The following is a 15,568-nucleotide window of genomic DNA, read 5'->3' as shown; positions in this document are numbered from 1 at the left end:
AAACCAAGTATCACATGATCTCACTCATATGTGAAATATAATGAACAAAATAAACATGAACAAAATGGATCCAGAGACAGAGAAGCATGAAACAGACTGAAGAATCTCAGAGGGAAGGTGGGTGTGGGGGGGAGATTAACCAAAGAACTTATATGCATAATTCAAGGACACAGTAGTATGGTGAAAGCCTGGGGGGGAGTAGGGGGGGGCGGTCAATGTGGACAAAAAGGGGGTGATCTGTAATACTTTCAACAATAAAGGTAAATTTTTAAAAAATACGTAAAAAAATATAAAACCCAATGTTGGTGGATTGTACAGGAAAAAACATGACCTTTTACACTGTTCAAAATAAGCATTGCAAATTATGGTATTTCAGGAGAGCAATGATGATGACGAGAACCATGAATTCTGGCCTGATTGGGAAATCAGAGCACATACATGTAATTCTGAAGGATGAAATAGACTGTACAGAGATGTTTCTAGCTGTGCAACTTAGGGAGGCAGGCACTGGGAGCAGCCCTGAGGGCAGAGAGCCTGGGACTTTCCTGGCCTCTGACCTGTCCCCACTGGGGTATTGGGTGCTCCGTAGAGGGGTAAACGGTGACTTTGGTGGCCATTGACAGGCTTCAGAAGCAAATATGTGGCCCAGCTGGTGTGGCTCAGTGATTGAGCATCACCCCCAGGAACTAAGATGTCACTGGTTCCCAGTCAGGGCACATGCTGGGTTGTGAGCTTGATCCCCAGTAGAGGGTATGCAGGAGGCAGCTGATGGATGATGGTCCTCTCTCATTGATTATTTTCTCTATCCCTCTCTCTTCCTCTCTCTAAAAATCAATAAAAAACAGTTTTTAAAGAAGAGCAAATATGTGCAAGCAGCTCCATGTAAGGAAAAGAGACCATAGCAGCAGGTACACAGGTGTGGCAGCATAAGCCTCTCAGGAGACAAAGCAGGGACTTCTAACAGGTGTCTGGGGACCCAAGAGTGTCTGTTCTGTTGTCCTTCCCCTTAAAGATGGTGAAATGTGCATTTACTGAGTGCCTTTTGTCTGGGGTGGGGGATTTGTCTCAGGCCATAAAGCAGATGCAGCAGAGGATGCTGGAACTCAAAAAGACGCTGCAGAAGGAACTGGTGAGTGCCCTCCCCTCCCTGCTGCCTGTTCCCTCTCTGGTCCCCTGGGGTTCCTTGCTGCTTGATGATGCTTCCCTTCCCCTGCCCTCCCGTTGATTGCAAGGGGTCTCTGCGACATTGGCTGGTGGGACAGCAGCCTTGCCAGCTTGACCATGCTTCTGTGAAGTGGCTGTGTGACCGCAGGCATATGCCCTCCTTCGCCAGCCTGTATGTTGTCTGAGAAGTTAGTGAGATGATGGGTGTACCGCATGTGAATGGCAGAGTGCCAGGCCCAGACATAGGAGAGCAGGACCTCTGCCCTGGCTGAGGTGCTCCCCGCCGCAGGGCTTGTGTCCTGACACAGGAAATGTCTGAACTTCCCCAGGGGCCTTTCTCCCTCCTCTCAACTGTCCACCCCACCTGGAGGAGCTGAGCTATCTTCAGGCAGTTGCTGATTGCTGGCAATTCCTCCTTGGGGGGATGGGGGGTCAGAGGACCAGCAGGTGATCACAATATGTGTCGGGTGAATCTCCCACGTGATTTTCTGACCTGTCTTGAGCAGTTCAGTGTAGCATCTTTTCTTTGGTTTTTCAGAAAATCAGACCCGATAATGAGCTTTTCGAAGTCCGGGAGAAGCCTGGCCCTGAGATGCCAAACATGGCCCCTTCTGTCACAAATAACGCTGACCTGCCTGATGCCCGCGAGATCAACTTCGAGTACCTTAAACACGTGGTTTTAAAATTCATGTCCTGTCGGGAATCCGAGGTACAGGGCTTCTGAATTGCATTTGGTACCGAGTTCTATCCCGGGGCCTGGCTTATTTGTCAGAGTCCTGCATGGCTTCCCACCACACCCATTTCTTTCTCTTTCGCATTCCAATTTGACTATAAGTGTGGACCCTTGGTCATTTCTCCAGCCGGCAATGACTTGCTACTTGAGCTGCAAGAAGGGGGCACCTAGTAGGGAACTAGCTCCTGGGAGGGGATGTGGTTTGGATGTGGAGGCCAGAGTCAAGGCAGCTGAATCTGCCCAGCATTTCCGCATCCTCTGCAGAGCAGAGCTGCTGTGGATGTCCTGGTCATCTTGCCAGTCCCCGAAGTAAAAGATGGAGGGAGAAAGAGAACCTGTCATTGCTCAGACCTCTGCATGGTCTTTGCTCACTGTTGGGAGCACACCCCAGGAACAGAACCAGAAATGCTGCCATTAAGCCCCAACTCCCACCACCAGCACCAGCACCACCACCACTTGGACCCAAGGCAGCAAAACTTACTTTGTTTCAGGCCTTTCATCTCATAAAAGCTGTGTCAGTGTTGCTGAACTTTTCACAAGAGGAAGAGAACATGCTCAAAGAAACCCTGGAGTATAAGGTAGGGTTCCCTGGCCTGCTGTCCAGCTTTAAAACATGTAGCTAGTGTTCCCAGCACTGGCAGGTGAGAGCAGCCCACAGCGGGTGTATCAGCTTCAGAGGTGCTTTTGGATGAACTTGACTCAGGCAGTATTTACTGAGCACATGCTTTGTGCCCACAGGTCTCTGCTGTACTTGACCAACAGACCTTGTTTTCCAAAGCAATTGATATCACTTTGTCAATAGCCCCTGGCCCAGCACCCAGACTTAAAAAAGAAAAAGAAAAAGAAAAAATATATATTTTTATTTATTTATTTATTTTTTTAGAAAAAATATATTTTAAAAGAATCTGCATAAATTATGTAATAGCAAAAAAAAAAATTAAAGGAAAAGATACCTACAATTCCACCTGTTTTGCCAACTCAGTTTTTACTCCTGTTTCCCTCCCATATTTAGAATGGGCTCAGCCCTACAGATTTTTCACTACAACCATTTTCACTGCTCTGGTCACAGCCAAAGTCAGGGTGCATGGAGGGCAGGAGGGGCCACCCAGGGGGGGTGGGGGGGGGGGCTCTTTCAGTGCCCTCTGCACCTATTCCTGATTCTCATCTCAGGAGTCTTTTCTGTTTCAAACACAGATGTCATGGTTTGGGTCCAAGCCAGCTCCCAAAGGCAGCATCCGGCCATCCATCTCCAACCCTCGGATACCATGGTCCTAGATGGAACTACCCAAGGATGGAGCTCCGTGGGCTGACACTCTTTCTGTGAAAAGAACACTGACACACCAGCCTGGGTGGGTTTTTCATCACTGTAACTGCAGTATTTTGTACAAGCGTCTACACATTGTTTACAAGACCTAAGGGCCACTTCCCTGCAGGCTGATTAGAACCTCAGGAGGCAGCGGATCCCGTCAGTCAGTCACAATGGGAGGGTCCTGGCACTACCCACATTTCTAGTGCTGCTAAAATCCCAGCTCTGGCTAGCACGCCTGCACCTGAATTTCTAACTTTTGTTAGTACTTAAAGCTGAAGCTGTCAGCATCTGGCAGAGAGGAGGCAACTAATCCATCCTGTAGTGACAATGCTGGACAAAAAGCCCTTTGAAATGGTGCCCATAGGCCAGATTCACCTGCTTCTGCCACCAGCGAACTCAGTGGGGGTGGCTTTTAAAAATTCCCCTTCCTTGGTAGCATGATTGGGTTCAGATGAGTTAGAAGAGGCTTTTTAACCTTTCATGAAAATATTTTACCTTGTTTCTCAAACTACCTAGAAATTCAGATGTGTACATCTTAAGAAACTCGAAAGCCAGTGTGGAGCAATGACTATGCAACTGACAGTATCTCATTTTATTGAAGAAAACAAGCAAATGTTTCAGAAGATCCAAATACACTCAGTTGCCTTCTTAATAAATGTACTTGTCTTGGGATAGGTTGCCGGTAAACCATTTAAAACTATTTTTTATAGCTAAAATATCTTCTGTATTATAAAATCCAGGTAGTGATGTTCTCAAAGGAAAATTGGAGCATCGAGAGATTATTTCTGAAGTTGGGATTCCTGTCCCGTTGTAGTTTCACTAGTGTTCTCTGGCATCTGCTTCCCTCTGAAGCAGTGGTGGCATTTCATTTACTTTGCTCTTGATTCTGGGTTTTAGCACTGAGCAAGTGCTAATTACTTTTCTACTGTTAAGGACAGTGTGCTGTATTCAGAGGAGGCAGCAGCTGTCCCTCCCCCCAGCCTTGACCAAAACATTGGAGGTGGCCTGCCATCTTTCTTCCTCACCCTACCCCCATTTAAGATGACACTACATTCATATATGGTGTCCAGGCAGCTCCCAGCTACAGGACTTGATACATGCAGATGGCTCTGGTAGTGACTGACAACAACTTGTATTGCTAAAGAAAGAGACCATGCTTGCCTTGGATAAGCCACAATATCAAATCTAAAGGGAAACTGTTTATTGATTTAGTTTGATGAGTTTCACTGGTTAAATAAAAAAATGAATTAGTAACTGGAGCTCCTTTAAAATTTATTATCAGTTATCCTGTTGTTTCTCAATTACGCTTAGGGTTAAAATATATGAAATATATCTCACAGAGAAAAAAGGATTTGCAGTTAACCTGCTACATTTCCACAGACCTAGAAGTACCAAGCAAGGCAGCATCACCTTTGTCCCAGCCAGGCTCTCTGCCAGCCAAGTGACCCATTCACTTACCTACCTCTTCCCTGAAGATGTCTATCCTGTTTAGAATGGTATTTTCCATTTACCTGTTGGGGACACAAAACAGGAGTCCCTTCTGTTCTGTAATTTTGATGTGGAAGAGGTAGCTTTACCAGCTGTTCCAGGAGAGAATACTGAAATTCGAGTCGTTCAGGGCTCTCCAGAGGCAGTTACAGCACAGCTACGGGAGTCCGTCTAAACTCCTCTGTGGCCACCCCAGCCCTTGAGCTGGTCCTAACCCACCCACACTCCCAACAGGTTTAGGTGTAGATGTGGGGCCATCATGAAGTCTGGACTTTAGTGGATTCAGTCTGATTAGGTTTGCCTCCTGCACATTGAATTTCCTTCAGCTTTAAGAGGAAGAGTGGAGTAACTATTCTAAGTGATTTAATGCACTTTTACTTGTATAAACATTCTGTGATAGAAACAATATATATATAAATATATATATATGGCCCTTTATATGAGCATTGGATCTGGCTCTCCCCCTCCATGTTGTAAATAGGGATTATATTATCTCTAAGACTGCTGTAGAAAAGTCATTTGTGGTGCAATATACTTTTTGATTAAAGCTCTTCAATCCAGAAGCAACTACAGTGGGTTTTACTTGATATGGTGTGTCAATATTTCTTTGACTTACTAAATCTAGTACATTGTGTCTCATATACTTCAAGGGCTACAGAGCATTTGTCTTTCAGGAAGAACCTCCCCAGACTGGGTCTGGGTGAATAAATATACCTAATTTAACAAGCCAGCAGCCTAGGCCTACCTCCCAAGAATGGTGGGGTTCTGCAGGATTTGGGAGGATTGTGTGCTTTGGTCAGCGTCTATCTCTAAGGCCCACACGACTGGGGAGAGCTTCAGACCATGAATGGGGTCCTTACCTTCAACAGAATGTAGACTAGTCACGTGTGCTAAAAAGGTAAGAATCTTTCACTTCAGAAAAGCTCATTGTTATTAGCTATAGGGAACAAAATGGGTTTTTATATTTGTAGGTTGATTGCTACCTGTTTCTGGCTTTTAATCCTTTAAAGAGAACTTGTCAACTTCACAATAAGAATGTTGCTATCACACAGCCAAATCCAGTGTCAGATGGTGACCAGGCCTGTCCGAGGCCTACTCTCGTCTCGAGTGCAGTCACACAAACTAAAGACTTTTTAAAGCCTAGGTTAATTATTGAATGTTTGGCACTTTATTAAATAAGCTCCAAATTACATACAAATCAAGAGTAAAAACAATAAATACTTATTCAGCAAAACATCTCTCCATAGCAGTCAGTAACACTGTAGCCCAGGCTTGAGGTACTGCTGTGCAAGAGGCTGGATTGCCATGCTTGCTTCCTGGAGAGTTTCCAGAATAGTCAACCCCTCATTCATTACCATCCCATTCACTAACCTTTTTTTTTTTTTTTTAACATATATGAAACACACTGCAAAGTATATACTAATAAGCCAAGAGCTTTATTGATGCAGCAGGCACTTTACAATGAACCCAAGAGAGCCCGCCTTCTGGGAGGATGGGATGTCTGTACAAACCCTCCGGGGGTTTCCAATTCAGAAACACAAGCTCTGCCTTCCACCGCAGCCCTTGGATCTGTACCTGCCCAAAGCATCCCTTCCCGTTTTAAACAGGCAGTGCACACAGGGACACCTGACCAACACTGGCCAGCCACTCTGGCAGACAGTCACAATGTCAGTTCTGCATTATTCATGGACAAAGGCATAGACTATCAGATCCTGCAAAAGGATTTAGGAAACAGTAAGACAATTTCTCCCTCCACCTTGAAAATAAAATACACTTCAGCGGATGCATGTCCTGAAATAGTTGGGAGTTCCTAGGAAGATGGTCCATTGTCAATTCCTTCTTCACCAGCCTGTGCATCCAAAATTCTTCTCAAGGTAACATGAGTCTTTTTTTTTTTTTAAACAGTCTTTCTTGCTGTAAGAACTCTTATAATGGAGCCTAGTCCTCCTACTGCTAATGCCTGTGGGGACAGGAAAAGGAAACGTGTCAAATGAACCCAGGTGGACAAGGAGAAACCTGGCTTGCCAGGGGAGAGGGGATGATGCACTCCCTAACCCAGATCATTATGTCACAGATCCCAGAAAAGGATTCTGGCAAGAGCACAGGCAATTAGGAGAAGGCAACAGCCCTGTCCTGGAGCCAAGGCCCAGGAGTTACTCTTTAGGCAGAACTGGGCTTGAGAACACTGTTACCAAGCACACACACAACAGAGCCCCCCAAGTTTCCCCTTTGACAAGCTCATGGTTTCCAGCCTGCTGACACTGCTCTAGGCACTTGAACTGACATGCCCATCAGAGCTACCTCGAGGAGCCATCATTAGAAATGCCAATAGGGCTGAGCACCAAGTTGCCTTAAATGGCCCCAAAAGGCCTGGCCCTGATACCATGCAGAGGGCTTGCTCACTTCCCCAAGCACCACAGCTGCCCCCACATACTAAACCAAGGGCCTCACCTTCTTGCTGAGCAGGCACCACACCCATCAGCAGGACCAAGGCCACAACCCTAGCCCAGCACCAAAGCTGCCAAATGCCTGACCCCTCAGTGAGAGGATCACTCCCTTAAAACACAATGGAGCATTCAGGAAGGATGTTAGTGAGAGCCTGGTCTCCTGTGATGGTGGGCATGCTTCCTGTAGCTCTACAGGGTGCGGGGACAGTGACTTATAGGCAAGACACAGGCTTGGCGAAAAGCCTGCTCTTATACCAACCCTAGCAAAGGACAGGCACAGCTTTTCCTGCTGGTGGATGAAGGCCCTTTAAAGTGACTGTGAAGGTTTCTGCCTCTGCTCACTCTGGCCTGGTGAGGCTGAGGCCAGAGCAGGAAGCCCTTAGAGCTAGCTGGAGGGCACAGCCTGCCTTCCCAAGCACCCCTACCATCACCACCACCACCTCCACTTCCACCAAAGCAAAAAGGATTATGAAGCCCCAGCCACCAGAAGCCTGCCTGCCTCCATCTGGGACTCCTCATCTACCTTACCATGCCAAGTCACCTGCCCCATGACCTGCCTGGCATACATCAGCAGCTAAAGCAGCTGTGATTACCAGAGACAGTGGATCCCTACCGATGCTTTTTGGGCAGAGGCAAGTGATCAAATGTCCCAGTTTGGCCCCTTGTTCTCCTATGCCTATCAGAGCTTACTAGGTTTGTTTTGGAACATCTAACCTGCTAATCTGAACCCGAAGGAGGGGAGTCCGTGGGCTGCCTGCACGGGCAGTGTGTTCACATACCTTTTCATGCCACTGGAGTAACACTGCACTGCTATTTTCTGTGGGCTTCTCAAACCCTTTATAAATGTACTTCATTAGCAAGTCAATGCCATTTTTGTCCAGTGATTGCACAGCCTGCTCAATCTCGCTGCTCTTAAAATTTGTAAGTACTTTCAGCACCACACCCTGGGCTCGTTCCTACAGAGGAAAGAGAAAAGGAGTGAGGCCAAGCCACAGCCCAACACATCCAGGCCCCCCACTGCTGGCACAGAAACACCAAACCAAGCGGTATGAACTCACCTGAAACTGCATAATTTCTAATCCGTCTGGGATGGTTAAAAAAATAAATGGGGAGAAATTCTTGCCGAAACTGGTTTGGCTCAGTGGATAGAGCATCGGCCTGCAGACTGAAAGGTCCCAGGTTCGCTTCTGGTCAAGGGCATGTACCTGGGTTGCGGGCACATCCCCAGTAGATGTGCAGGAGGCAGTTGGATCGATGTTTCTCTCTCATCAATGCTTCTAACTCTCTATCTCTCTCCCTTCCTCTCTGTAAAAAAAATCAATAAAATATATTTTAAAAAAAAAATAAGTGGGGAGAAATTCTTTTGTTGACTTCAATTTCAAAGTATCCCTTATTTATGTCAATAAGTTATTCCATTATTTGGGAGGGAGGAGAATAACTACTTTACTGGGGAGAACATCACTACTATTTTTTTTTTTTAAATCCTCACTGGAGAATATTTTTTTCCATTGATTTCTAGAGAATGGAAGGATCGAGGGAGAGGAGGCGGGGAGAGACATCAATTGGTTGTCTCTCGCACGCAACCTGACCTGGGTGAAGGATCGAACCTGCATCCCAGGTATGTGCCCTTGACCAAAATCAAACCCGTGACCCTCCAGTGTACAGGCTGATGCTCTAACCACTGAGGCCACCAGTCAGGGCAAATGTCACTACTTTTGATGACACCAGCAAGGCCTTAGAATCCACAGGATCACAATGGTGGAGATCTATTTTTTAAAAAACAAGTTTATCTGTCTGCAGCTTCCCTCTGTGCTCACCCCAGTAATAGAGGGGCCATTCCCTTCCAAGTTTGAGAGGTGCAGCCATTGTACACACCCTTCAGTCCACAGGCTGATGTTCTATCTCGTGAGCCACAAAAGGGCAAATCCCAGCTTTGGCAACCCCTTTCCCTGGACCAAATTTTAGCTTCAGTGATGAAATGTTAGACTCAGGTGCAATACGCACAACTGTATCTTCTCACCTAGTTTGTAAAAGGCAGGAAATCTTAAAAAGCACTGAAAATCCTTAGGCAAATAAAGCCTATTCAATAGCCTATAAAAGCTTAACCACCGATAAGTCTCACATGGCAAGCTAATTTATAGTTCTGCTAATCACCAAGGGCTGGGCTGACTTCTCACCCCATGAGGCTCTGGGGAGGAGTGAACAGTTTCTTTGGGGAGCTTTTACTATAAACACTGATAGCTTTGATGTCAGGAACACCAGGAGGCTTCCGTGGAAGCACTGCCAGTGCCAACTCACTCCCTTGGCAGATACTCACTGATGCAGAGATGGAACAGACACTGTCCAGAGCCCCAGGCAGCTCACGCTCAGCTGGAGACAACGGACAACCATAGCCCAGGTCCCAACACCACCCAGCAGAGCTGCAGCGCAACCCCATTTACCTTCACAGCTTGATTCTTGGTGTTGACGGGAGAATTCCGCAGGGCTGCATGAAACGCCCGAAGCATGTCCCCTGTGCATCACCACCAGTTAAGGACGGCTAGGTTCGAGCATGCCCATGCCTTTATTAATGAACTCATCTCAAAAACAGCTCAAGACGGAAGTCAAATGGCATCTTATCTCATCCAACCACCTCCCACTGAGGCTTGAAGGTGGGCACACAGAGGCTGCTTAGACGGTAGCCTGTAGCCTCCCTGAGCCACACAGAGGGTGGAGGACACCTCTGCCAACGCTGCATACCCCTTCTGCCATCCCCTAAACATTCCCCCTCAAAGCAAGTTTTTTAAAGGAAATAGGATTCTTATTTTATGTATTGACTGATTGATTGATTGATTTCAGAGAGGAAGGGATAGGGATAAATAGAAACATCAATGATGAGAGACAAGCATTGATCGGCTGCCTCCTGTACGCCCCCTCCTGGGGATCGAGCCCCAAACCTGGGCATGCACCCTTGACCAGAATCAAACCCAGGAACCTTCAGTCCACAGGCTGATGCTCTCTCTCCCCTGAGCCAAACCAGCTAGGGCTCAGAGCAAGTTTGGACACACACTCCCTCGATCCCTGGAAGGTAGCAGCAAAGCAATTACCCTCAAGGGGTATCTTACAGCAAAATCCTGAGTTGCTTGCACCTGCTCTGTACAGGTACTGTCCCGGTATCTGCCCTACTCGATACTAACAACCACCATGTGAGGTTATCAATCTCACCTTGTTCTCAAAAGGGAAGAACAAAGGCACAAACCAAGGTCTTCTCACTCTCAATCCAATGTTTTGTATCAGTTAAACCAATAAAGAAATTAAGATGTGCTGAAACTGTTATCTTCTAAGACCTCCCCCACGCCAGTGAGGTCCCAACTGCTACCAGGAGGGAGATTTATTAATCTAAAAGAACCTTTGCCAACAAATGAGCCGATCCCCCTGCCCCCTATCCCCCAAATCTCAGCTGCAATACTGACAGATTCTTTGCTGAGTTCTGAATAGCCAGCACTTAAAAGAAATTTATAATCTGGGTTAGGTCCCCAAAGGTGACACCTATTTTAAACTGAATTACATTAGCCGACTTTCATTTCCTCATCTGAAACATTGGCTTCAGCCAAAAAGCCTCAAAAATAGAACAAGGAATGGCTTCTGCCCAATCGGATACCATGCAGCGATACCCACGTATAAACTGACAGGGCTCTGGAGCAAAGCTGTCCTGTCTTCCCTAGTGTGGGCTCCATCTTGACTGAGCAGTGCCCACACCACTCCAAAGCCACTTCTGCCAAGCTCCCCGGCCCCTGCTGGGCTGTGATCCACCTTCCACATTGAAGAGGGAGCTCACCCCCCAAATGTGGGAGGTGGATCAGAGCCTGCGGCACTCCACCCACAGACCCTGTATCTGTCAGTCTTGGAATTCCTCTTCCCCAGCCAGGCAAGGGCCAGTCTGGCATCAGCCACTGATAACTTCTACCGCAGAATTCTTTTCTAATTTGGTGTCCCAGAACAACAAGCAGAGACCCAGAGGCTTAACAGGAAATGTTGGCTGGTGCTCTTCACTCTTCAGCATGGTTGGCAAACAAAATCATTTGGAAGAGTAGGATAACTAGTCCACTAGAGCAAAAAGAGCCACTGCTTTAGAGTCACCTCACTGTTGCCAGTCTCCCAAGCGTTCACGCTAGGAGCTGATGGGTAGTGGGCCTGCAGCAGGTGAGGAGATACAGGGTGCTGCGAGGGCATACCATTTAGCAAGCTGGCCTCCGGCCCTTTCAGAGAACAGGCTGTGCAGGCTGGGGAGCCCTGCCCAACCCCTAGTCTCCTCTATCTCAGGGTTTCTCAACCCTGGCACTACTGACATTTTAGACCAGATGATCAATGTGGGGGTCTGCCTATGCATCGGACAATTTTAGCAGCATCCCTGGCCTCTACCCACTAGATCTCTCAAGTCCTGACAATCAAAATGTCTCCAAACATTGCCAGCTTTCCTCAGGGAAAGGAGAGAGCGCAAAATCACTCAAAACCACTTCTCTGAACAGATCCCTGCTCCCAAGGACCAGAAGGTGCTCAGCAAGGAAGAAAAGGAATGACTACTTTAAAATCCCTGCAAGGTCTCAGATCCTGTGCCAGTGCTTTCACATGTTATTATCACTAACAAGTCTGTGACCAGAGTCATCATTCTATCTTAAAGGCAATGAATTTGAGGCTCAGAAGGGAAGTGACCTGTCCAAGGTCACAAAGCTAAGCTGTCCAGCTGGCCTTCAAGCCCAAGTACACCTGACTCCAAAGCCAAGCTCTTTTTACAGTCTCCTACTGCATTTCACCCACAGACCCAAGTTTCGTGTTCAAGACACAAGCTCTGTGCCTAGCACTGCGCTGAAGCCTTCTGGGATGTTGTCCAGTGATGCTCCCATGGGACATACAAGGCAGTTTGGGTCTCCTCCTTTTAACAGAGAAGGATGCTGAGCTTGAGAGTGTGCCTGACCACTCAAGGTCACATAGCTATGGCATGATAGAGCTGGGTCCGTATGGATGCACAGCACGTGTTTTCATTTCATCTGTTACTCCCACCATGACTCGCTTCCATATACAGACAGGCCTCCTCCCAGCACTTCCCATTCCAATCAACCGACCCCTATTTCTACTCTCCTCTGTTCTGACTCCTAGAAGCCTGCTCCACAGTTTAAAATCAATGATGGAATATAAGCCCAATACCTGGCACATGGTAAGGACGCAGTAAATATTAGTTCCTCTTCCCTCCCTGGGCCTCACATTTGCTAGGATTTCAGTTCTCACCGGCTAACCTCCCTTTCCCCAATCCCAAGAGGTACACGCTCCATGGTAACAAGGTTCCCAACATTACCAGCAGTGAAGAAACTACCATCCCCGGGACGTGCCAGGCTGTCTCCAAGCAGCCTCAAGAAACCCTTTTCTCAAGGGCATATAAGAGAAGACCTTTAAATCTGCCAGAACCAAGGCAGCAGATAACCAGACCGTGTCCTCCACATCTGTGGACGTTTCTGGGCCACAGGCCTGACCCTGCAGCCCTTTGGGCACCACCTGCCCATGAATGAGGACCCGCACCAGACTGCAAACTCAAACCTTCCTTCAGTGGAGTCTTCGCATGCCACCATTTCACCGAAGGAATAAGCAAGGCGAGCCTGATGGGGCAGGAAATACAAGTTTGTATTCGAAAACACATTCCTGTCCAAACAAAGTCAGTCTGAAGGTTTTTCTTTTCAAGGCACACTGGACTCCTCCCAAAGGCAGTCTATGGGCCTGACTTCCACGCTGAGTCAACTGATTAAACACCCAGAACCTGATTTCTATACGGCATGAGCCTCCCACCCTGCGCTGGCAAGGGCGGGGGAGGGGCAGGCACTTCCTGTAGCACCGTTTGAATAAAGAAAAATCCTTCCTCTGAGAATAAGTCAGTTTCCTGTGTTCAAGCTGCTAAGGGGCCAAGCAGGCTGTGACAACCGCCTCTATTTTTAATCTTGTTTTCTAAATGCTAGTTTTCAGCGGCCACAAAAATAGTCGTTTCCAGTCGTGGGGCTCTACTTTTACATTTCACTTTTTGCTCTCCGGTTTTTCTTAGCTCGAAACAACCAGTTTTTCCCCACTGCTTCCTGCACAAGAAGGCGGGGGGGGGGGGGCAAACTCACTTGTTGAACATGGCTGAGACCATCAAGGTCCAAACACCCAAGGCGTTCGTAGGCAGCTGAGCATAGGTCGGCAACCGGGGCATGAAGCTGCAGGGTCAGATCGGTTTGTGGGCGAGAGGCGGACAACCTCCGGCCTCAGGGCTGGACGAAGGCTACCCCTGTGACCTTTCTTCCCCGCGGCCACCCTCCCACCTACTGTCGTGCGGTGCAGCGATCAGGCCCGAGAGCGCCGTGCCCAGGAGCCGCCCGGGCTGCTCCATTCCTCAGCGGTGGTTCGCCTCGGCCCCTCCCGCCGGGGAAGCCCGAGTGGGACCCCACTGCCTGCAGGGAAGGATGGAGAGATGGGGCGTCCAAGGAAGGGACAGCCTCGAGGGCGAGCAGGAAAGGGGAGGAAAGGAGGAGAGGCCTCGCAGAGCCGCGAGCAGCGGAGCGGCTGGAGGCGAGAGCCGCGCGCGCCTGGAGCCGCCGAGCAAGCCGGCCCAGCGGGGCGCAGGGGCCGCGTGGGGCTGAGCTGCTGAGGGAGACTCCGGGGCGGGGGCCGGGAACGCGGGGGTGCGGAGGCGGGTCAGGGGGCGCGGGGGCTATTCGGGCTCAGGGAACCTTGCCCGGGGGGGAGCCAGGTCGGAAGAGAGTTGGGAGACTGACCGGAGGGGCCGCGGATAAGAGGAGTGGGGAGTCAGCCTGAGGGGCCGCGGGGAGGGAAGTGGGAGCGCTGGGCCAGGGGGAGCCCGAGCCGCCACGCCGGGGAAGGATATTGCCGCAGGAGCCCGTCCACCTCGTTAGGGTCCGGGCCTGGCTCGCCTGCCGCCGCCGCCGCCTCCTCCTGCTCGTCCACGAATTTGTTCTCGTCAAACTCGTCGATGTCCACCCGACGGAAGCGCGAGGACAGCGTATTCCGGGCCATGGCGTGGGCTCGGCGCCCGCTCGGCCGGCTCCGCTCCGGGTCCGACCTCAGATTCGCTCCGCTCCGAACCGGCTCGGGGGCGGGAAGCGGCCGCCCGGCACTACCTCCACCTCCTCCGCGCGCGCCGCCGCCGCCGCCCGCCCACTTCCGGCCCACGCCGGAACCGGAAGTGCAGGTGGAAGGCGGGACAGAGACGTTGGGGCGCAGCTGAAAGCGCTCTGCGGTTGGTCTTGTTGCGACCCGATCCCCGCCCTCCCGGCCCCCGTCACCGCCTGACTCCCGTCTTCCCCTCTGAGGAGCGGGCGCCCGTCCCGAGCAGGCCCAGCGTCTCCGACGCCGCTCCCGCGCTCGCTGCTCGGCCTCCCTCCCGCGTTCCGTGAGCCCCTGCCCTGGCAGGGGCTGGCGCGGGCACAGCCCCGGACTCCGGGGGTCATCACTGCCCAGACGGAGGGAGCACGGCCGCCGCAGGAGAAGGCACCGGCTGTGCCTGCCGAATGGCGGGCAGGCTTCTTGGAGGAGAAACCTTCAAGCTGAGGGATGAGTAGTGGTTCTTGTGCCCCGGGAGTGACGGGGGTTGGGGGAGCCTTGCACGCCACCGCACTGAGCTGAGAGGAGGTGGCCTCTGCCTTGTGCACAGTGACCCTGGTGCCCAGTGACCGGGAGAACTGAAAGACGTTTAAAGTGTATCTTGTTGATAAGACAGTGAAGACCTTTGGACTGGAGGGTGTGAGGCCCCCGCAGGTGGAGCAGTCACCTTGGCCAGGCGGGGTCGGGGTGAGGAGAGGAGGTGACTCTGGCCGCCATCCGAGCAGGAAGGGCGAGGCCCTCGGGACTGAGAGGTTGGACCCGACTGGAGAGGCATTTCCTGGCAGGAAGCCACAGCCTGAGATGGGGGCGATTGGGGTGCAGGTCGGGCGCAGTCAAGGGCGGCTCCAGTGCCAGGATGAGGTGCCTCGGCTGCTGCGGAGGGGTTCCATTAATGGGCCTTAGACCAACGCGGGTCTTGGTTTTCATAGAATAGTACTCTTTAATAAAGGTTGGTCACGAGTGAAATGGGATTTGTTTTGTTGCTTTGAGTATTTCTCATTGAACTGTGTCTGCAGATCAAAAATAGGCCAAGCTTTGCGCAGTGCAGTCTGGTAGCCAATGAGGTTTATCTGAGGGGCGATTATTGCTAATTGAAGAAGAAAAATAGACCAGACTATGAGGCTACCTAATCTTGGGTGATCAAGATAGAGACTCTTAGCCCTCGCCGGTTTGGCTCAGTGGGTAGAGCGTCGCCTGTGGGCCAAAGGGTCCCGGGTTCGATTCTGGCCAAGGGCATGTAACCTCGGTTGCAGGCTCCTCCCCAGCCCCGGCCCTGGTCAGGGCTCGTGCAGGAGGCAACCA

The 15,568-nt window shown here is 50.1% G+C and overlaps 2 protein-coding genes across 4 annotated transcripts in view; one reads left to right on the top strand and one right to left on the bottom strand.

Moving 5' to 3' along the window:
• The window catches only part of GOLGA1 (golgin A1), a 38,575-nt gene extending 34,113 nt beyond the window's left edge, over window positions 1-4,462 (top strand). The window contains exons 17-21 of one of the 2 annotated variants that reach the window (XR_013996625.1): window positions 1,070-1,129; window positions 1,703-1,873; window positions 2,389-2,475; window positions 3,092-3,246; window positions 3,723-4,457. Coding sequence is in view for 1 of the 2 variants with exons in the window: in XM_081102937.1 (XP_080959063.1) it covers window positions 1,070-1,129; window positions 1,703-1,873; window positions 2,389-2,475; window positions 3,092-3,172 (399 nt within the window). In the remaining variant the exon portion in view is untranslated. Of the gene's footprint in view, window positions 1-1,069; window positions 1,130-1,702; window positions 1,874-2,388; window positions 2,476-3,091 lie in introns of both variants that reach the window. The other variant, XM_081102937.1, reaches the window with a different exon arrangement.
• A 1,649-nt stretch (window positions 4,463-6,111) lies between these two features.
• ARPC5L (actin related protein 2/3 complex subunit 5 like) lies at window positions 6,112-14,313 on the bottom strand. Of its 2 annotated transcripts, XR_013996624.1 has the most exons (7): window positions 14,051-14,313; window positions 13,472-13,596; window positions 13,276-13,362; window positions 12,713-12,771; window positions 9,583-9,702; window positions 7,921-8,097; window positions 6,112-6,654 (listed from the first exon to the last, which is right to left on the bottom strand). XR_013996624.1 is itself a non-coding variant. In XM_081102936.1 (4 exons), exons 1-4 carry the CDS (start codon window positions 14,177-14,179, stop codon window positions 6,592-6,594), a joined length of 462 nt encoding a protein of 153 aa, XP_080959062.1. In that variant the 5' UTR covers window positions 14,180-14,313; the 3' UTR covers window positions 6,112-6,591. The 2 variants fall into 2 exon arrangements, 1 of the variants encoding a protein (XP_080959062.1); XM_081102936.1 differs by lacking the exons at window positions 12,713-12,771; window positions 13,276-13,362; window positions 13,472-13,596 and having other exon boundaries at window positions 9,583-9,655; window positions 14,031-14,313.
• Window positions 14,314-15,568: the final 1,255 nt, after the last annotated feature.

Source organism: Myotis nattereri (genome assembly GCF_964212035.1).
Source record: "Myotis nattereri genome assembly, chromosome: 12".
In the NCBI taxonomy this organism is placed as follows: domain Eukaryota; kingdom Metazoa; phylum Chordata; class Mammalia; order Chiroptera; family Vespertilionidae; genus Myotis; species Myotis nattereri.
Note: the sequence above shows the minus strand (reverse complement) of the source record. Positions and strands in the feature narration are given on the sequence as shown.